Consider the following 21,406-nt stretch of genomic DNA (forward strand, 5'->3'; position numbering starts at 1 on the left):
GGAAGGCAAAGGTCTGAACCACAAATTCATTTTTATGTATCTGAGACGTAATCCAAGACTATTGGGACTTCACGAACTTTTTTGACAAAGTTGACTAAGTGGCTTCAATTAAATGATTTATCTTTAACTTTGCCAATTTTTAAAACTGGACCATTATTATCCTTATTGCCACAAACAAATTAAATATATCATGGAATTGGAATGACAATCAAGTCATCAATCAACAAATTGGGTTTATAATTATTATGTTTAAACTCCTCATCAGATTTACTACATGTATTAGAAAATATTCTTGAATTTGATTTGAATGGTTAATCTCATCTTCAAATTATTGATAATCTTAAAAATACATTTCTATTGGACTAACTCAACTTAAATATACTCTCAATCAGCTACATGATATAACAAGTGGTCTCAAACTCTTGTAGGAGCGTATGACTCTTAATAAAAAGTCGAGAGAAGTGTTGAAAACACTCCTAAATTTGACAAGAATTCAAGGTGTATTTCACCCATGTGGCAAGATCAAGAATGTATTTAAGTTCAGTCAGTCAAGTAGAAATTCTCAATAGTTCAGGGACGAAACTAATAATTCACGCCAAGTTTAGGAGTATTTTTAATACTTTTCAGTTTTCTCAATTAATTGTATATGGTATTCATCCGTTTCATTTTATTTGGTCCCTACATCAAAATAGATATTTAATCCATTTTAACAAACTAAGAATATTTTTTTTCCATACTACCCTTAGAGTTAATTAAGTGTTCGAAATGTATCTATCAAGCTTTTAAGACTCTTGCTAACAAGAGGTTTATAGAAACACGCAATAGGTCGTTGCCATAAGGTCTTACCAAAAACAATATTTGGACATGAATATTTCTACTAAAATAAATATAGAATACTCAAAACTTTGACAAGTAAAAGTGTAAAAAGGAGAAAATTCTAAACTTTGAAAAATAGAAAGTTATCAACTCATGAAGTGCATGTATTCGAATTTGAAAGTTTCGAGAATTTGAAATTTTAAGAAATATTCAAACTTCAAAAACGATTTAAACATTTTGAACGCTAGACACAATTATAGTTTTAACGTATCAAGGTTTAATCTCCAAAGATTTTGATGCAATATAGATAGGTACTATATGTGGAGTCCAACCCCCTATATTGACTTTCAACAATTACGGCATGTAATTGTTAATGGTTGGCAAATTTGTAGATGACAACAAATGTTGAGAAACACAACAATTGAAAACTTTCGGTGGCACAACTTTATCATATTGTGACTGATTGCAGTTGCAAATTTCTTCTATAAAAAGAGATCATTAGCTCATTTTTATACACGTCACTTAATCTATCAATTTCATAAAGTGAACAAGTATAGTGGATAACTATTTTTGGACAAAGGCAGTAAACAAAAGATTATTTATATACAAACTCCTATTGATTGCACTAATTAATTTAGATAATAGAATTGATGTCGACTCCTTGTCATTGCTTTTGTAAAGAGGTTTGTCAATTGATATATTGAAGACTTCAACAAGAAGTTTACGAATATAATGACAATCACATGTTCTCATGGTGGACTAGATTTGTTGCCATTTGGTAATAGCCAGCGCGTGATGTGTGGGTTAGGCTCATGTCATGAGTTCAAATCTTGTTCTAGACAAATGTCTGATATTTAAGTAGAGAAGGGTAGAAGGATGGACCCATTATCCAATCTTGAAGGGAAAAAAATATAACCATTGCTTAGGTCCACCAATTACAATACAAAGAAATAGAGCTTTTGGCTTATCACTATTCCAACAAAGGTTCTGCCAAAGGGTCTGGATGTGAAGTTCTGAACTTTGTAAAACATGTAACTATGACTCCAGCTAATGCAGCAACTCCCGGAATGAATCCCAATGAAAATCGCGTTACTGTGAAACAAGGATATGCTGGATTGCACGCTGCTGGTGTTACACCTACATAAGGGTGAAGACTTTCATGTCAAAGATTTAAATTTCATTCATGATATGCAGACGTTTGAAGTGAACGAAATATATAGCTTACTTTCGTATGATTCTAGAATGTACAGCATTACCCCACACAATACTTTCTCCACAAAGCCTAATGATCCATAAACGAAAGCAGATCCCTCAACTTCTTTATCAACTAGCTCACTTTCCATGCCTACTGAAGTTACCTGTTAACCATAAAGCAAATAGAAACATCGCGATTAGGAGCCTGAGTGCACTTTCTTGGATGAGTTAGCTTGAAAATTACCAATACAACAATGTTAAATTTGAGGTACAAAATAATTGAACTGCAGCTTACCATCATGAAGGCATTGGCGATTCCAATAACCGCGGACAAGATGTACATAAAAACGTTCATGTTAATCGGTAGGGAGAGTACTACTGCACTACAAAATAGCCACAGGAAGCCTCCTACTGAAAAGATGGCCTTCAACCTGTGACTGCTCCATTCAAGTTCCTACATGCAACCAGTATAATAGATTAGGATATGGAAACAAGGAACAGGCAAAAAGTGAAGACCAAATGTAGAATAACCCCATAGAGAAAGAGAACCTGGAGCAAGATAGATGTAATGAAGCTGCACAAATAGATGATGGCAGGAACCTATTACATAATAACTCAGCCCGATTAGCATTAGTTAATTGGAAGATATAAGTGTTGTCAATTTTATTCAACTCGATAACAAATCATACCAAAGCCTTGGAAGATTGGCTCATGTGTAGATCACTAATTACATAGAGAGCAAGAAACACCTGAGATAACAAAGACAAAACAGAAACTTAGAACAGAGAACTACTACATATGTGAATGATCGATAGCATATAACTTAAAGAAGCCGGAAGAAAATTATAGTTACCTGTGATATATTCGTTACAACTCTAGTTAACACATAAATGCTAGCTACTCTATAATATAGGCCATTTTTCAACCATCGCTTCCAAGAAGAACCACGAGGATTTGTCTTGTGAGATACTGGTTTCACCCTGCACAAAAAATGCTTAACCTTGTAATTTGTTTCCTCATTAATGAAGTACATTCGAGCCTTCCAAATTAACAAGGGGACTGAGTAGATAACAAACCTAGGCTCTTTAGTTCCAAGATGAAATAAAATTACAAAGAAGCATCCGATCAATACTGTGATAGTTGCCAACAAGTGGTACTGCAAACATAAATGGTAAAGTACATTAACGCAAAGCACGTGCTCATGCATATAGAAGAGCACTCCTTGTATTCAATGTACCTGCTCCTTGATTTCAACTTGTTTCACGGATGAATTGAAGATGAAAAATCCAATTCCATATACGATTAGGCTTGCGACCTTCCCAATTATTGGTTCACAGTAACAAGACAAGAGGTAAAATGTTAGTTTTGTCTATATTGAGATGAAATGCATGTAAGAGAGCTATGCATAGAATGGTGCAACAGAGTACCAACCATTGTAAAAGCATTACGGCAGCTGACACATGCCACTCTGCTTGTTTGATCCAAGGTAAGGCCATTCACCATTGCCCTTCAACAAAGAAGGCCAAGAAAATGTAGAACACATTTATCATTTTAGCCAAATAATCGAATGATTCTGTAGTAAATATAAAACGAACACGAAAGTTGAGATGATTACATATGTGATACTTGAGTACAAGACCATCCACCACTGAAGAGTATATCAAACATATAATATCCAATCATTTGCACAGGAGGTGTATCGATCCCAATTATTTTGCAAGGAACGCAAACGCCCCAATAAAACGAAGAAAATGCAGCAGAGACAAGAACAGTCCCCACAGCATGCCATATTTTGAAATGTCCAAATCTGTCTATCTGTTGTGGAAAAAAAAAAAAACAAGCAAAAATAATTCATGATCGGCAAGTTTCTCGATCATATCAAAAGCTTGAAGTGAAACATATGTAACAAGTTAACAACTTCTCATGATATTACATTGAAAGAAAAAAAGAAGGATTGCAATGAAAAAAATACCAGTTCTCCAGCAATTATGGTCATCATTGCATTGGTGAATTGCCCTGTAATTGCAAGTGCTGCAACTTGTCTGTGAAATAGAACCAAATGAAGTGTCAAATCAACCAATCTCATAATGAAGTTTAAACCAGTGTACTAAAGCCACTCGTAGACTAACTCGATCCAAGACTTTGTAAGCCCTGAAATCAGGTATCTTCTGATTAAATGATGCTCTAAACATTACACTTCCCTTTCAAAACTTCTCGGAGTACATCAATATCCACTACAGCATCAAATTCATGAAATCCTTGTCACAACTCACAAGAAGTAGTAGCAAAATTATACAAAAACTCTTTTATACCCTTTTTTGTTTTTTTTACCCTCCCTAAGAGCTCCCACCCCCTTTTGCTCCCTTGCTGACTCGAACTCGCAACGTTCTGGTTGAAAGTGAGGGGTGCTTACCATCCGAGCAACTCCCTCTCGTCTTTATACCGACTTTAAGTCCTTTTAATATTCATTTTTTTCCCAACGAAATATTGGAATAACAAAACAAAAGCTACCAAAGATTGTCATGAAATGGTAAAATTAAGTCCCTCCACCTTTAACCAGACGTCTCAAGTTCAAATCTTCCTAATGAAATTCTCTTGTTAGGGATTTTTTTAAAAAAAGAATAGCAAAACAAAGAAAGAATAATATTACCTAAACTAGCTACAACAAGATGTTCATACAAAACTGAGTCAAGATTAGCAAGAGAGTGTGTATATGCTTACTTTGGAGGCATTCCAATACTGGTCAAATAGAGCAAGAGATAAGTATACCAATAGGTTGATGTTATATCATTAAGCACATGCCCTACACCATATGCTAAAACAGACCATCTTCCCAATGGCTTTGCTTCTTCATTTTCCACATTGCTTCCAATCATGATGGAATAAGTAAACTCCGAGAATTCAAATTCACTTGAAAAATCTGAAATCTGTTCTTATAACAACAGTACAAAACATATAATAGTAGCAAAGATGCGAAATTAATAAAGTCTTTGCTGTTTGATGAAATGCATAAGTTATTTCCATTGACAAACAGACAGAGACTCATCAATGTATTTGACATGGACAACGATCCTCCTACCCATTCAGAAGAAAAGATATTATTAAAAATTAATGTATGTTGACAACTTTCAATTAATTAATACTCCTTTATGATGATTGAAACAGTGTTTTTTCAATTATTGCGCTTGCTGATTCAAGTTTTCCTATTACAATTTACAAACAAGAAGCCAATGTTATATATAACTTTTTATGAAATTGCACTAGAATAACCTGATATACCACTTCTCCAATTCTGCCTATCCCTGGCACAACAGGACTATGCAATTTCTTGGCTTGTCTTTCAGTAAATCGGGGAATAGTGAAACAAAAAATTGCCTATACTAGATGCAGCAAGATACTTTGCAAAAACGAATTCAAGATATGAAGTTTATGAGTTGTAAATTTTAGCCATTAGAAGCGATTTCAAGATTTAAAGTTTATGAGTTCTGAATTTAGTTATTAGAAGTTAGTGAGTTTTAAATGTATAATTGGTAAAATGTTACTAGTATATTTTATGAATTGTTAGTATGAAATATGAATATAGGATTTGAACTAAAATTGTTGACTACTGCCAAACTTGATTACTCATTTTGTAGAAGAAAAATTAGTTAAATCCCACTTGTTGTGTTGGTTACTGTCTATGTATAATAGGTTTGCCACAGACCTCAACATTGTTTGGACTCTTCATTTTCAATGTTGTATCTGTATTGACAAAATACGATTGTGGTTGTTGGATTCGTATCAAATCTGGTTGATCGATTTTGGGTACTGTGACTAAAATCAGACAAATTCGGAATGAATTCAATTATTTTTGTAATTAAAACAAATGATAAGGTGAAATGGAAGAAAATAAAATACATTATATATATAAATTGTTATGTCACTCTTTTTCCTTTTATCTCCTCAAGATTCTCATCTTGATAAATTCTCCTCAATTTTTTTTACATAGCATTTCATAATTTAGATTTTATAACTCTATTTTTAAATCAGTGAATTATTATTAACATTCATACATGAATCCGTTTCCCCAAATCTTAAAATTTAAATCATAAAAAATTCGACCTTTAAATTCACACTCATATTAAACGCCTGCACTCTAGTTTGAGCAATATAATAGGCCACTGCTATATAACCTAAACATGGGGTATGGGTGAAGGCAGAGTTCGAAAATTATACTGTTTAGCTAGGTTATAAAAGGTGCCGGAGCGGCACAAAATGATTTATTTGTGTGATTCACCCAATTTCGTAGATCAAACTTAAGCGCATGTATTATTGAAAAAAAAATAGCATGGGTTGGTCACTTTTTTGACATATATAATATAAGAAAACAATATAGCCACCCTTTATAATATAGTTGAAGAATGGCAACTGTTTGAGATTTTGGACAAAGTTGCCCTCAATGTATCACTCTGAGAAAATATTAGTGAATAAATATCAAATTAGAAGGACACACAAGAATACAAGGATCATCCATTTAACAAAATGATAGATTTAATTATTATGATACAAATAAGGTTATTAGACTCATCATATGAAGAAATTTGAAGTTAAAGACCAAAGAAGGACTACACCAACAATTGCTTCTAATCCAAACCATCTCTTTCCAATATGACAACCAGCAGATTTAGGAGCACCAGCAGGGGCACCTGTGGGACTAGATCCAACTGAAAAAAAAATTGCAACACAAAAACAGAAAAGTGTTTAACCTTTATATATTTGACTATATAGAATAATTTATACACTATTACGTCGTGTAAACAATAACTACAAGTAATGTTTTAAAAAAGTGGAATAATCATATAGTTAGATATAAATAAGACAGGTTACCTGATACAAGTTATATTAATACATTGATAGTGTATAAATTACAGTATTACGTTGTCAGTGTGTATAAGTTGAATCGCCTGAATCACCAATTTTTCAGAATTTTGTAAAAGAAATGTAGTAGTATAACTTACCAGAAGGAATGGGGCTATGTGCAGATGGACTGCCAGCAATGCTGCTAGAATTATTAGCAATTTGATAGAATACTTGAGCATCTGGTGAATTTGCAGGCAAGTGGAGAAGTGCTGCATATATCATCAAAAAGTGTCAAAGATTAACTTGATGAAAAACGGTTTTTCTTACTACTCTCTTTGTCTCAATTTATGTGCTACTATTTCTTTTAGAGTTATTAAAAAAAGAATGACATATTTCTATATTTATAAGTAACAATTAAAATTTAAACTTTTCATTTTACTCTTAATAAAATGACTTATAAATACAGACTTGTTTCTGACCACATATTTCAAAAGATTAAAACCCTATTGATAAGATCGTGAACTCTTTCAGATCGTTAATTTCATTTAGTTGAGACAGAGTTCAGCATGCTTTCCACTAAGTAAGAAAAACCTAAAAGTAACCCATTGCATCCCGGTGAGAGAGTCATTATTTGCGTTACATCTTTAAATTCGAAAGAGGGGCTTTCCTCTTATCTCTCAAATTACTTATATTGAAGCCATCGAGAGAAAAATAAGAAAGCTATTGTACACACAACCCCATTCGCCCCTTACTAATACAATAAATGATACTGAAACTACGAGCTAAAAACAGGCGTACTTACCAGGGCATTCAGAGATGTTAGCAGGGGCTTTACAAACAGAGGGGAGTGTTAAAGCAAGTGTAACATTGAGTTGAAGTCCCAAATCAGGATCATTTCTATCCTTAATTAACAAACAAAGACACTTCTTGCTATCTTTCAACACTTGTTTCAATCCAGTACAGCAATCTGGTGTAGGAGCTGGTGCATTACCTCCAACATAAGGCAAACATGTTGCTAAACCAATCAATGATTGTGTACACTCTTCTTTGTCCTTTTCTGTATCTGAATTTCCAAATACACATAATATGAAGAACAACACCAATCTCAACTGATATTTCATGGTGCAAGAAACCATATTGAAATGTTTATAGAGGGAACTGAGGTGTCTTGAACTCTGTTTTTGCCTTTTGCTAGTTTTTGTGTTAAGTGGAAAAAAGATAAGACATTCCTTTGGCTCTTATATAATAGGTTCCTTTACCAAAAAAAAATGTTTTCGAGGAGACGTCTTGAACTTTTGACCCCGATTGCCTCGGACAAAATTTCAACATCAACAAATTTTGGAGGCAAGCGGATGTCAAAAGTTTTAAGACTATTCATTTTAAGGTCATTAGTGTAATTTCGTATATATAATCATTATTGTCACTCGCCATTGAGCCACTTCTAGAATGTAATATTTAGTTGGGCTAAGTTGGTCCAAATTAGTCATAACATGGTGGCAATACCGTCCATTTTAGGGTAAATTTATACGATATTTTTTAAAAAGGTCTCACATCGTAAATGTGACTTTCCTTCTCTTTTTTTTCGGATACTCATACCTCCAATCAGTGGTGGAGCCACCTTATCTTTAGGGGGTTCATCCGAACCCTCTCCGGCGGAAAATTATATTATTTTGACATGGTTAAAACAATTTTTTAGGTATATGTAGTAGATGTCGAACCCCCTTCGACTACTTCGTTTGTTTATTTCTTCAGATTTTGAACTCCTTATAGAAAATTCTGGCTCCGCCACTGCCTCCAATAATATCTAAGTTCCTCGAACCAAAACTAGCCAGGTGTTTGGATGAGGGTTTAAGGAAATAGTAAGTGTTATGTTACTTAACAACTTGTAGTGGTTGAAAAGTACTCACTCAACATTTTCAGACCTTTTTCTTTCTTTTGTCTCTAAGAATTGTTGGCTTTATTATGGAAGATTCCAATTTCCAAGAACCACTAATTTTGTAGCAAGAAACAAGAAACTAATTTGTTTTTCAGTTTTCAATTAAGGATGGGAATGTAGGTGTAAATACAAAGTGGGGCACTTTACCAACCCACTATAGGATGTAAACCAATTAAACCTGGACCACCTGAATTTCTTCTTGTTATCATAATTGGTTTGTGTTGCCTAAATTTAGCCATGACAACATTTGAGCATGCTTATGATGTCATCTTCCACTTATTATGTGGATCAAATTAAATTGTTGTGCAATTTAACTTGTTAAATCACCTAGAATAATGTAATCACTCTGTTTCAATTGGTTTGTTTTGACTTAGACATATAGATATGCAAAAGTAGAGGCCGGGCTTTTTTCATTTTTTTTCACTAGAAGAGACAATGTCGTGGTCCGCTCCAGGCCCAACTAATAATGACTGTTGTGCTGCAACTTTGGGCCTCTCGAATTTATCTTGGTTTAGCTTCGAAATGGACTAGAAGGGAGTCGGGTCGAAGTGGACAATAATTTGGTTCATTAATTTCTAACAATAGAGTATCTAAATATAATGTCTGTTTTGATTGTTATTTAAATTCTATTGTATCGTATCATTATCTAACGATAGATTTAAACAATACGATACAATAAAATTTAAATAATAATCAAAACAAACATTGTATTTAGACTAACAATACAATACAATACAACCATCCAAACAAGGTGTATATTACAATAATGAAATTGGAAAAATGTTTAAATAACTAAAATATTAAAATAGCTAAAAAAATGAAAAATAATTAGATGAAAAAATGAAAATTTCAGCCGTTTTTTTTTTTGAGGTAAGGCACAAGTCGTCGTGTGCCTTCCTTCATCAGCTAAAACCGTTCATGGCGTCTAATGAAAGGCACGTGGGGCTCTGTACTTTTGGTTTCATCTTCAATTTGTTTGCCCTTTTGAAATTTTTGATCATTTATTATTCTTTTGGTTTTGGACTCTTAATATTGGATCTAATAACAATTAAATAGTGCTAATAAATATTTTAACATTCTTTGTTAATGTGTATATTCATTGTCGCTAAAAATTATTCGTCATCTTTCTACTTCAACTAATTACAAGAGACATATAGATAAGTTTAGCTTAGATGCCACTTGTAGAATTTTTTAACCATTTTAAATACATAAGATTCTAGTGCTTGTTAAGGAAATTACATCAGAATTATTTACATTAATTAAATTATCAAATCTATGATGTACAAGGTTTGGTGTATTCAATAAGTATAATATAATATAAAATGATTTTAAAAAAAAAACCACACCGTAGATCTAGTCTAACTGAATGCTCCATTAAAATTCGTGTCAAGATCCCATTTGTTAATGGACAAGACCAAAACAAAAAAATTAAAGGTGTGGTGACAAAAATTAGGCAAGGGAAGTGTTCATATGTATTGTAGTACTATTTTTTTCTCACCAATTTAATTAAAATATCAGTAAAAATAACCATCTAACATTTTTCAATTGGAAAGTAAGATTTTTTTAGTAGTGACTAGTGAGTAGTGACTTAACTTACATCAAGCACAAGAAAGACATAAAGATGGTCACCCATCTCAAAATTTTGTATATCAAAAATCCCCCCCACTCCCTCTAATACTAAAACTAGGAAAAACTAAAAAGAAATATTAGGAAGACTTCTATAAAGTTTTGAAAATTTTATAGTACTTAATTAAAATGGAAAAGAAAAATATCAAATGGAAGCAAAGTAAGTAGATCATGAACATGAATGATATCGTTAATTTATCTTTCTTTTACTTCAAATTGACGTATTCTTTCTTTCAATATTCATATTAAACATATATCTACATAGTTTGGAGTCTCAACAAAGGGATTACTATCTCCATCAATTATTTTTTTTGGTTTTCCATCTAGTGTTCGCAGCCCAAATTAGAGCTTTGACTAAATTCGGATCGCGCTGATCTGCAGGACCCATTCGGGGGTTGCCCTCCCAACAAGATTTTCTCCATACTCTGAGCTCGAACCTGAGACCTCTGGTTAAAGGTGAAACACTTTCACCTGTGCACCGCAATCCATGTTGGTGCCTTCATCAACTTAATCACCATATAAATATAAATAAATAAGGTAAACTCCTTCACGATCCAATTATCAAGGGGTTTCTTTTTACAATTCTAAGAACTTGAAGGAAGACAAATGAAGTTTAGTGTAAATAAACTGACATTATAACAATTTAAAAGTAAACATAAAGAGGTCCACATCAAGTTCTGGTTTTGGTCGGTGACAAGTGTCAGTTACATACATATTTAATTCTTGACCATATAAAAATTCACCGGCCAGTTGGACAAATATTAGTGGAACGTCAAAAAGTACAAATCCTACGTACAATGCACCCAAGGCTAACACTAAAAAGTCTCCTCTCCTATATTAATTACTATACAAAATTTAATATACTTATTTTAAATAAATCTTCAACTTTTATATGGCTTTAAATTATCTAATTGAGGGTAAAAAGATAATTTTTTTAAAAATAAAATAAAATGTGACACTTCAATTGAAACAGAAATGTGAGGGGACCGGATGGATTAGATCCCAATATACTCTGAAAATAGAGATAGAAAGTATTTTCTTTTTAGAAATGAGTTGACACGAATTCAAATTAATTTAAGATTGTGAGTTCATAAATCTAATGTTAAAAGAAAAAAGAAAAAAAGTCATTTAGTATCTAGTAAAATAAAGGAAAAAAGACAACACCACATGAGATTTAGACCTTTATAAAAGCCATACATACATAGTAAGGCTACTCCAAAACCAAACAAGTCTGATAGTGAAGAAAATCAAACTCTTCTTTCCACACTTTGAAGCAAATTAAAGTTGCAAAAAATGGGAGATAATTACTCATCATCACAGGCACCTTCAATACATTTGTGTTTCTTCTTTCTTGTTCTCTTCATGTTTGTAAGTGTTACATGGTACATCAACTATGAGTCTATCTTTGAAGGCATTATGGATCAATTCAAGTTTCTTCTCATGTTGTCTCCATTAGTACTACTTTTAATTGTTCATTTACTTTCCAACTTTGAAAAATCTCTTATGTTTAATATTCCTTTGCCTGAACAAGACTCATTTCATAGAGCTGGTGCTACTCCTTGGGGAGTTGGATTTCTCCTTGTGCTTCTACTCTTCATGATTTCTTATCACTCTGATCTTCGCGAACGATGGTTTCCTCTTCTAAGTTGAAGAAGAGTATGTTATGAACGGTTACATGTAATTATCTTTTAGTTTGAGTAACAAAGACTTAAAAAGAGTTTTTGAGTACTGTCGAGAAGAGCCCTTGTGTATTTATTGTAACTGGGATGTTTAATTAGTGTTTTTCTTGTTATCTTTTTAATTAGTTTCTTCACTACTCTTCAATATTGGAAAGTTTGTTTTGTTTTTCATGTTGTGGTTATTTCTTAATAATTGTAGGGTTATGAATGTGTAAATAATCGTCATTTCTGGTCAACAGTATTTATTGGCAGCTATATTTCATTCAAGTACAAAGGAAAAAAAGACATTGAAAAAACTGGCCATGAGAATTATTATTCACTTTTGTCGGAATAATTATTCAGTTTATTTGGAGTTGGATTTCAAATTTGGAAAACTGCTCCAAACATGTTTTCCAACTCGATTTCTTCTCTCATTTGCAAAAAATTATAACCAAACACAAGTCCAACTTTATAAATTTCAAATAAGGTGGAAAATATTTGAAATGTATTGGGAAACAACGCCTATGCAGTTTTGTGTTTTTAGGTTCAGTTGAAGTGCAAAATTGTTGAGAGAAGGTCAAAAAGAAGAGTCAGAATTGCTGCAACTTAAACTTGGCCATCACAGTGCCATAGCCATAAATCATACAATTCTGACTTACAGAACCATTCACATGTTGATGTAAAACAAGGAAACTATGTAATTATGAGTGAAAATAATGATTTCAAATGCAGAAACTTGATATCAATGAAATCGTTAATGCTTGTAACTTAAATAAGCTTTGGTTTCTTTACCCCTCAACAAATTACCAGGTGAGCTTTCATGCACATGATTTTTGATATAAGAAGAAGCAAGTTTCCAGAACTATGGTGAAATCAACTTTTCAAGAAATAACTACATATTGAGATTAACAAGACATCATTAGCAGATTTAATATTTTCTTTTTTCCAGAAACAGGGAACTTTGTCAACGGCATAAATGCAGAAGACTCATCATATTTATTGTACATTTTATCGTTCGTCGTTTTCCTCAATATACTATACCCGTACAAAAAGAATTACGAGACTTGGAACAAGTTTATCTCCCAGAAAAGATTTTTGGAGCATCCACCTCAATCCTTGGAAGGAAAGCTGTTTTCACTATTGCTATATTTGAGGGATGTAAAGAAAAGAGAGAATATTATTATCAAATACATGACACAATTTTGAGACAGGAAATATCAGATAAGCTTATGCAACATATTCAAAAATAAAATTTCCATCCAACAGCTCTCAAGGTAAAAAAGACCGTCACTGAATCAAAAAATTGAAAAAAGCACACAAAACTAACCAATGAGGCAGCTCCCCGTAGAGTTCATTAAGTACAAACATGCACAAAGCTCTTATTTGAACAGGAAAAATCTCTCCATCTCATAATATTATCCATCTATATTTGACAACAGACGTGACTAATAAAAGCTGACCTCCACATTAGAAAATAATATCCTCATCTTTCTGTGAAGGATGGGACAGTAAGTTATGGGCTGAACCAAGCGAAATACCTCTCTTCAAAGAAATATCTTCAGCAGCCTTCTCCGCTGCATACAGCCTGGCAGCGGCCATCTGTTTCTCTACCTCTCTCTTCTTGTAACCTTGTATCTTCTTCAAACGGAAGAAGTCCTCCCTTTCCAGTTCATCAAGTTCCCCCTTGATGTAAAGAACTGTGTTCTCCAACCGAGGCTTCACAACATTCTCCAACGCATTNTAATATCCTCATCTTTCTGTGAAGGATGGGACAGTAAGTTATGGGCTGAACCAAGAGAAATACCTCTCTTCAAAGAAATATCTTCAGCAGCCTTCTCCACTGCATACAGCCTGGCAGCGGCCATCTGTTTCTCTACCTCCCTCTTCTTGTAACCTTGTATCTTCTTCAAACGGAAGAAGTCCTCCCTTTCCAGTTCATCAAGTTCCCCCTTGATGTAAAGAACTGTGTTCTCCAACCGAGGCTTCACAACATTCTCCAATGCATTGACCCTCCGATTTGTTGTCTTGATTGCCTCATCGAGAGTCAAGAATGATGTTTGCAAAGAAGCAAGCTCAACAAGTAATTCAATAGATTTCACGTAAGCAGCACGGCAGGCTTGTACCTGTTGCCCACCTCTAGCTAATCCAGTCAGGTCATTCTTGGTCTCTCCTTCAGAAAAGTACTCAAACTTGGGGAGCTTCACCCCAGCAATATTTTCCTGCCGTGATCGAACTTTCAGAGTAGCAGTCTGGACATTTTCAAGGACAACGTGCTTGATGTTCTCACCAGCAGCATATTTTACCTCTGTCAAAGCAAATGAGGAATTTTTCATGACATCTCCCATCGATTCCTTTGTTGATACTATTTTCTTTAAAATCTGACGGAACTGCACAGTCAAAGCATCACTTTTCTTTTTCAGCAAAGCATGGCCTCTTGTTGCTCCAACAAGGCGAGCTTTAATAACTCCAAGCATCGTAACTGTGGGGACGACAACCAAGCGGTTGGTTTGCCCTGACATTTTGCCAAGCTACTTAGCTGAAAAGAAGAAGTGAGGTTATAATTTACAATAGAAAAAAATATCACTTCGATATAGGACACAAAATTGTAAATGAGTGTAATTGAACATAAAAAATGACCCTATCAGTTCCGTTTTTCATTTTCTTATAGACAAAGTAGTCTTTTTTTACCTATATCCGATATCAGCAACAACAACATGCGCAGTACATAGTCCCACAAGTGTGGTCTGGGGATGACAGAGTGTACGCAGACCTTACCCCTACCGGAAGGTAGAGAGGTTGTTTTCGATAGACCCTCAGCTCAAAGAAAGCAATAAAGATCACAGCTTTAACCAATGAGAAAACAATTCTGTTCACAGAAAAACCAAAAATTCCAAAAGACCCAATTTCAACAACAAAGAATAAAATTAAGCATAACCGACAACCTAGCAATTTCCAAGATATGAAAACAACATCAGCAATAACAAGAAACAACTACCACTACAGTACACAACCAAAACTCAGTAAAACTCCACATGCCAAAATGAACAAAACAACATTGAAACAACCCCCAAATCACATAACGCTCACAGCTTGAAGAATACCTGCGGAAAAATATAGAACAAGAAGGATTTGGTGGTGTGATTAGGTTAATATGCTATCTCTTCTTCTTTTTTTCTGGTCAGTTACTGAATCAGAACACGGCTAAAACTAAGTAAACTCAACATCCCAAAATGAACAAAACAACACCCAAATCACATAAAGTTCACAACTTTGAAGAATACCTGCTAAAAATATATCCGATGTCATTAATAAAAAATTTCATAAATTTAATTTTCATGGATAACCAAAATCATCAGATGTATGCTCCTAATGATGATAAAAAATCCCAGAATAGAAAAAATACTAATTATCAATGATGCTAATATCTATTCTTTCACACACTCACCCAATCTAATGTTTTTAGGCATACTGATTGATTTGCATTCAAGAAGCACTCTAGTTAAATTATGACGCTTAAAGTGCAAATGATTAGAAGTTGAATCCATTCCATTCATTGTCTTCTTCTCAACCCCCCCTCGGTTACTGAACTCCACCCGAAATTTTCTTGAATCTCAAGAAAAGGGTCTTCTAGAAAAATTCAAAGAATTAGAGGAACTCCTCTTCTTGGACGAAATGATCAAGGAGTACTCGGAAACACATCTCGAAGAGTCTGGGAAAGGAATCCATATAGAAACGATTCAACTCATCAAGATACAAAATGAGAATCATATCCATACGATTTTACACTTCTGTTTTATTATTCTATGCGGGTATTCAATTTTGGGCAGTGAAAAACTTATTATTCTCAACTCTTGGGATCAATAATGTAGCTAGAGCGAATCGTCTCTTGTACTACGGTTTAATATAAGTGTCAAAGAGCGATTCTCTTGCAACGGTTCCAGGACATGCCCCTGAGGCTATTGATTTGCATCATCATAACAACTCATATCTCTTTTTACTTTTTAGCCGAAGTCTATAGTTATGATTACAAGAAGGGAATTTGTGAATGACTTCATATTATGACTTCTCGTTCCATCTGGCAAAAGCTCAAAATTCAATGTATTGTGAGACTCAATTTATGGAATGGCAAAAGCTCAGATACACCATTTTTATTTTTTTCGAAATTATAAGGAAGGTAGATTAGTAAATCAGCACAAATTCAAAGCAATCATCATACCTGAAGAAGTAACAAGATCAAACATTATTTTTTAAATGAATCTTCTAACTTGCATCAGCTTGTGCACTATGTTCTAGTGAGGGGATATATGACAGTGACTACTTACAGCTGTCACTATGTTCTAGATGAGGAGTTTAACAGAATCATTGATGATTTGTTGGTACGAGAAACTGCTCAGGTGATTATTCTTCCCAATGAAAAGCCTTTTGGATGACTGTTGCCTTTTTCTTGAATGTTTCTTTCCTCAAAGGAAAATTAGAAAATGAAAAACTTATATTATGAGCAGAAGAACCTAATTAAATGCAAGGTCACAAGGTTGTATTGAACTTTAAAAATGAAACAACAGAGCTGTATAAGACTTCTTTACACAGTCGAATACCAGGAAGCTTGGAAGGCACATTCTAAGTGTCACTTTAATTTCCTGTCCTTTTAAGCCATAAGGTTCCAGATATTCCAACCAGTTTGTAACCTTATATTATGCTAAGTGACCATCTTGGGGACTACATAAAAAGTCGTCTGCTGACAATCCCAAGGCAGTGAAAGCTCTCCATCAGGGATATGAGTCTAGAAATAAAATATTAAATACTACTTTATTGAGGTTGATGGGTAACAATATGATGGTCAATATGCTTTTCTCTGGGACAAATAATTAATTATTCTCTTCCCTTAGTCATATAACGCCTGGGAATAAATCAGATGAAAGAGTGACAACAGGCCCTTATGGGCTTTCTTAATGGACTCTTCCCATCGGTCTGAACAGGTTTGTTATTGTTGTGTTTCTTCCCCTCCAAAATCCTCCAGCTGTAGCTTAGTTTAGATTGTTATACAAAAATCTCTAAATCCGTTAAGGTAATATCTTTTTGTGCCCCCAAGGCCCAGCTCAAGTGGCAAAAGGTGGAGGATTTGTGGCTTAGGTCGCAGATTCAAACCCCACACCATGCAAAGCGAAGCCCGGTATTTAAGTGGAGAAGGGTAGAGGGGCGGGCCCATTATCGACCGAGTTTAGAAGACTGTGATTGGTCTAAAGGGCGGGTCCCAGACGGATTTCTTGGTTATCGAAAAAAATATCTTTTTGTGCTTGATGAAAATAAAGATGTTAAGTTGCTTTTGCAAGATCATCTCCAAATTTCTGAAGATGGAACCACCTTATTATGTATATAGCAGCTTTCACTGATTTCTATCTTCTTGTATTTTCCTACAGGTTAAACTTTTTATGAATTTATTACAAGATTCTGGTCCTTTCATTGATTAAGGTGTTTGACATCCGCATTTATCAATGGCCAGCTATTCCCTGTTGAAGCTTCTTCTAATTCACCAATCAGAGTGACATCTTCTGTTGGCTGTGCTAGCAGATCATTTTAGAAGCACCCATCCATGTTTACTGGGGAAATTGGCATTTGATCTTCTGTTTAAAGTATTAATCATTTTCTAAGAACAGATAAGACCCTTTCAAGCTCTTTCTGCAGCTTATTCACAATATTCAAAATTGTAAATATCCAACCAGAATGCAGTAAGAATCTTAGCCATGTATAGAAAAACGATCAATGTTTATCCTGTATAGAATCATATTCTTCAATACGTGGTCACAATATTGTTCTTATTAGACCTTAGCGATACAGTTATCATAAGTTCTTATTATCTTATTTAGGTATATACACTATGAATATTACATAGATGACAGCATGTCTTGAGGTTAATTTCATCTTCTAAAGCGTCTTTTAACATTTTCGAGTATTCTTTCCAGGTTACTTTGTGCTTCAGCACAATCACTAATTTTAAAGCACCACAGAAGTGCCAAATTTTCATATATTTAACACTTCATCTTCTTGTGTTTGCTTGTAGTATAGACTTAAGTTTACGTTAAAGGAAACAGATAGTACTATCTTCCGCCCCTGCCACAACCTGTAACTCCAGACCAAGAGACGAACATGATCCAGCTAACAAGTTGCAACCACTCAAAACTCGGGCAAATGATAAAAAATAATTATGAGAAGAGAAGGGGATCCACAATAACCAACGCAGATCTTAAGCAATTGAAACTAAATCCACAATTCATCAAAGATCATTAGAAGGGAATCCATAAAGTTAATAATTGCATTTCATAAACTGAATCTGACAATACAATGAAAAAAAATTCATGATCTAATTCCGTTTTAACAATACCCCAAATGGCAGATCATTATAAATAAGAATGCATATATAACTCGTAAAAATCACAAATAAGTATAGAAAATCGAAATTGGGGAATGTTGATAACCAATTCAGAATTCACTTACAAGTAGATTTCGCCGGAGAAGAGAGAGATCACCGGAGCTTCAAACAAACTCAGCACAAGAAGAGAATTGGGTCAACTATACCAAGAACAACACTTTCAGATCCAAATTGGGACTGCCTATTACTATACCTTTATTATTATTATTATTATTATTTATCATTGACATAAAGACAAAAAAGAAATGAAAATAAATAAATAAATAAAAGGCAAAAAAATTCGTAACTATTATATTTTCGTAAGTTTATACTTAAATAGGTCCTTTTAGTTCAACTTTTTCTTTATTTTATTATAAGATAATAAATTTACATTTTTCAAAACAAAATAAAGGAAGAAGAGCAATACTAAAATACATATAATAAAATAAACATAAAATCAAAACAAATTCAATAAAAAATTGTTGGTTTCTTCTCGATGCAATAAAATATCCAAAATAACAAATTTTAAATATATTTTAATAAATCTCAAAAAAAAATATTTATCTTTTAAATTTCATATTCAATTAATCACCATGTAAAATTAAAATAACAGAGAATATAACTACATACGAAAAATAAGAAGGAAATATTACTATCTAAGAAAAATAGGGAAGGTATTTACAATTTGGGAAATCGAACATTCACCGATAAAGTGAAATTTTAGTTAGGTAATCCATTGAGATACTAAAATTTTCGAAACAAAAAAAGTAATTAATGTTGAGTATAGAATATAAAAAAATAATTATCTTTTCTTGATATGTTAAAAGTAATAAATATATTTTAAAAATAGTGGACAAATAAAATTAAACGGAAGGGGTAATAAAATAATTTCAAAAATAAATAATAAGAAGAGAGAAACGTATTCATAAATAGCATTCGCCGAATGCGTTTTATACATTTTTTTCTCAACTCTTTTTATTAGGTATCTATGAAGGTTTTTTTTAAGTTTTCAACGTCCTGACCTTTTTTAAATGATAAAAAATAAAATTGTGGGTAGAGAAAAGAAAAATAGGGGGAGGGAATTAACAATCTCGAAAATCGAACATTCACCGATAAAGTGAAATTTTAGGTAGCTAATCAATTGAGAACTAAGATTCTCAAAAAAATAAGCAATTAATGTTGAGTATAAAATAGAAAAAATAATTATCACTTTTTGATATGATAAAAGTAATAAATATATTTTAAAAATAGTGGACAAATAAAATTAAACGGAAGGGGTAATAAACTAATTTCAACAATAAATAAGAAGAGATAGAAACTTATTCATTAATCGCATTCGCTGAATGCGTTTTATGCTTTCTTTCTCAACTCTTTCTATTTAGGTATCTAAGAAAGGTTTTGCAAGTTTTCAACGCCATGACCTTTTTTTAAAAGATGAAAAATAAAATTGTGGGTTGAGATAAGAAAAACAGGGGAGGGGTTTNGAGTATAAAATAGAAAAAATAATTATCACTTTTTGATATGATAAAAGTAATAAATATATTTTAAAAATAGTGGACTAATAAAATTAAACGGAAGGGGTAATAAACTAATTTCAACAATAAATAAGAAGAGATAGAAACTTATTCATTAATCGCATTCGCTGAATGCGTTTTATGCTTTCTTTCTCAACTCTTTCTATTTAGGTATCTAAGAAGGGTTTTGCAAGTTTTCAACGTCATGACCTTTTTTTAAAAGATGAAAAATAAAATTGTGGGTTGAGATAAGAAAAACAGGGGAGGGGTTTCACATTCTGAAGAATCGAACATTCATCTATAAAGTGAAATTTTAGGTAGCTAATCGAGATACTAAGATTCTAAAAAAAAAAGCAATTAATGTTGAGTATAAAATCGAAAAAATAACTATCTTTTCTTGATATGATAAAAGTAAAGTTGTCAAAATGGGCTGATCCAACCCAACCCAACTCTAAAGAGCTAGAGAGTTAAATGAGTTAGGACGAGTTGACCGTTTTAATTAAAGGGCCTATAAAATAACAGCTCAACCCAATCCTAAGTGGGTCATGGGTTGGGAAGGATTGGCCCTTTAACCAAAAAATGGACAACATTGGTCTCTTAAAGAGAGTATCGAACATTGATGTCTGATGAACACGACATCAATACATACATAAATTCATTCATGAATTACACATACTTCAGTAAATACTTACAAAACAAAAACATAATAGCCAAGATACAACATTCATAGGATTTATCCAAGCAAAAAACATTACATGATCAATATTTTCATAAACAAGACAATAAAGCAGAAGTGGAAAATTAGGTGTAAACACAAAAATAGAAGAGGTCAAAGATTCATAGTTATAATAGAGTAATGGGCTTGGGATAATAAGAAAATTTGGTGGGACAATAAGAAAATTTGGTGGGATAATGACCCTAAAATGTAAAAGATATACAGAAGTTAGACTTGATTTTATATTGATATTTTAAAAATATTTATTGACAAAATCTTAACAAATAAAACACTACTTAAAATATATATAATAAATAGTTTTAAATTCACAGCCCACGGGCTGGCCTGCGAGGCTAGCGGGCCAAATGAGGTTGAGGTTGAAAAGGCTCATTCCTAAATGGGCTGAAAAAATTAAGCCCAACCCCACTTAAATTCAAGGGTTGGGTTGGGCCGGCATAGCGGGCCAAACCTATTTTGACAGCTCTAGCTAAAAGTAATAAATATATTTTACAAATAATCGACAAATTAAATAAAACGAAAGGGGTAATAAAGTAATTTCAACAATATATAAGAAGAGACGAACTTATTCATAAATCACATTCGTCGAATACTTTTTATGTCTTTCTTTCTCAACTCTTTCTATTAGGTATTTATGAATGGTTTTTAAAGTTTTCAACGCCATGATCTTTTTTAAAAAGATAA

The 21,406-nt window shown here is 33.1% G+C and overlaps 3 protein-coding genes across 3 annotated transcripts; all 3 read right to left on the bottom strand.

The window, feature by feature from the left end:
* Window positions 1-1,724: 1,724 nt before the first annotated feature.
* LOC125874019 (uncharacterized) lies at window positions 1,725-4,952 on the bottom strand. The gene is made up of 12 exons (XM_049554829.1): window positions 4,732-4,952; window positions 3,983-4,052; window positions 3,626-3,825; window positions 3,442-3,517; window positions 3,248-3,325; window positions 3,087-3,166; window positions 2,864-2,990; window positions 2,700-2,759; window positions 2,560-2,610; window positions 2,306-2,464; window positions 2,042-2,174; window positions 1,725-1,953 (listed from the first exon to the last, which is right to left on the bottom strand). The coding sequence occupies exons 1-12, from the start codon at window positions 4,884-4,886 to the stop codon at window positions 1,787-1,789; spliced, it is 1,356 nt and encodes a 451-aa protein (XP_049410786.1). The 5' UTR covers window positions 4,887-4,952; the 3' UTR covers window positions 1,725-1,786.
* A 1,547-nt stretch (window positions 4,953-6,499) lies between these two features.
* Window positions 6,500-8,085, bottom strand: LOC125853629 (non-specific lipid transfer protein GPI-anchored 14-like). Its single transcript, XM_049533354.1, has 3 exons — window positions 7,652-8,085; window positions 7,008-7,118; window positions 6,500-6,713 (listed from the first exon to the last, which is right to left on the bottom strand). Exons 1-3 carry the CDS (start codon window positions 7,983-7,985, stop codon window positions 6,577-6,579), a joined length of 582 nt encoding a protein of 193 aa, XP_049389311.1. The 5' UTR covers window positions 7,986-8,085; the 3' UTR covers window positions 6,500-6,576.
* Window positions 8,086-13,286: 5,201 nt separating this feature from the next.
* On the bottom strand, window positions 13,287-18,718 carry LOC125866784 (V-type proton ATPase subunit D). The gene is made up of 3 exons (XM_049547137.1): window positions 18,562-18,718; window positions 13,947-14,605; window positions 13,287-13,680 (listed from the first exon to the last, which is right to left on the bottom strand). Exons 2-3 carry the CDS (start codon window positions 14,586-14,588, stop codon window positions 13,537-13,539), a joined length of 786 nt encoding a protein of 261 aa, XP_049403094.1. The 5' UTR covers window positions 14,589-14,605; window positions 18,562-18,718; the 3' UTR covers window positions 13,287-13,536.
* Between the last annotated feature and the right edge of the window lie 2,688 nt (window positions 18,719-21,406).

The sequence above is a fragment of the Solanum stenotomum genome, chromosome 1 (genome assembly GCF_019186545.1).
Source record: "Solanum stenotomum isolate F172 chromosome 1, ASM1918654v1, whole genome shotgun sequence".
Lineage (NCBI taxonomy): Eukaryota > Viridiplantae > Streptophyta > Magnoliopsida > Solanales > Solanaceae > Solanum > Solanum stenotomum.

Coding starts and splice junctions, on each gene's coding strand:
- LOC125866784 (XM_049547137.1), bottom strand. CDS start 14,588: ATGTCAGGGCAAACCAACCGCTTGGTTGTCGTCCCCACAGTTACGATG. Junction 13,681..13,946: donor AAGGTTACAAGAAGAGGGAG/GTAGAGAAACAG, acceptor AAGAAGAGAGAG/GTAGAGAAACAGATGGCCGC.
- LOC125874019 (XM_049554829.1), bottom strand. CDS start 4,886: ATGATTGGAAGCAATGTGGAAAATGAAGAAGCAAAGCCATTGGGAAGA. Junction 3,826..3,982: donor CCATAATTGCTGGAGAACTG/GTATTTTTTTCA, acceptor TTTCCACAACAG/ATAGACAGATTTGGACATTT. Junction 2,611..2,699: donor GCCAATCTTCCAAGGCTTTG/GTATGATTTGTT, acceptor ATTATGTAATAG/GTTCCTGCCATCATCTATTT.
- LOC125853629 (XM_049533354.1), bottom strand. CDS start 7,985: ATGGTTTCTTGCACCATGAAATATCAGTTGAGATTGGTGTTGTTCTTC. Junction 7,119..7,651: donor TAACATCTCTGAATGCCCTG/GTAAGTACGCCT, acceptor TGATATATGCAG/CACTTCTCCACTTGCCTGCA. Junction 6,714..7,007: donor ACATAGCCCCATTCCTTCTG/GTAAGTTATACT, acceptor TTTTTTTTTCAG/TTGGATCTAGTCCCACAGGT.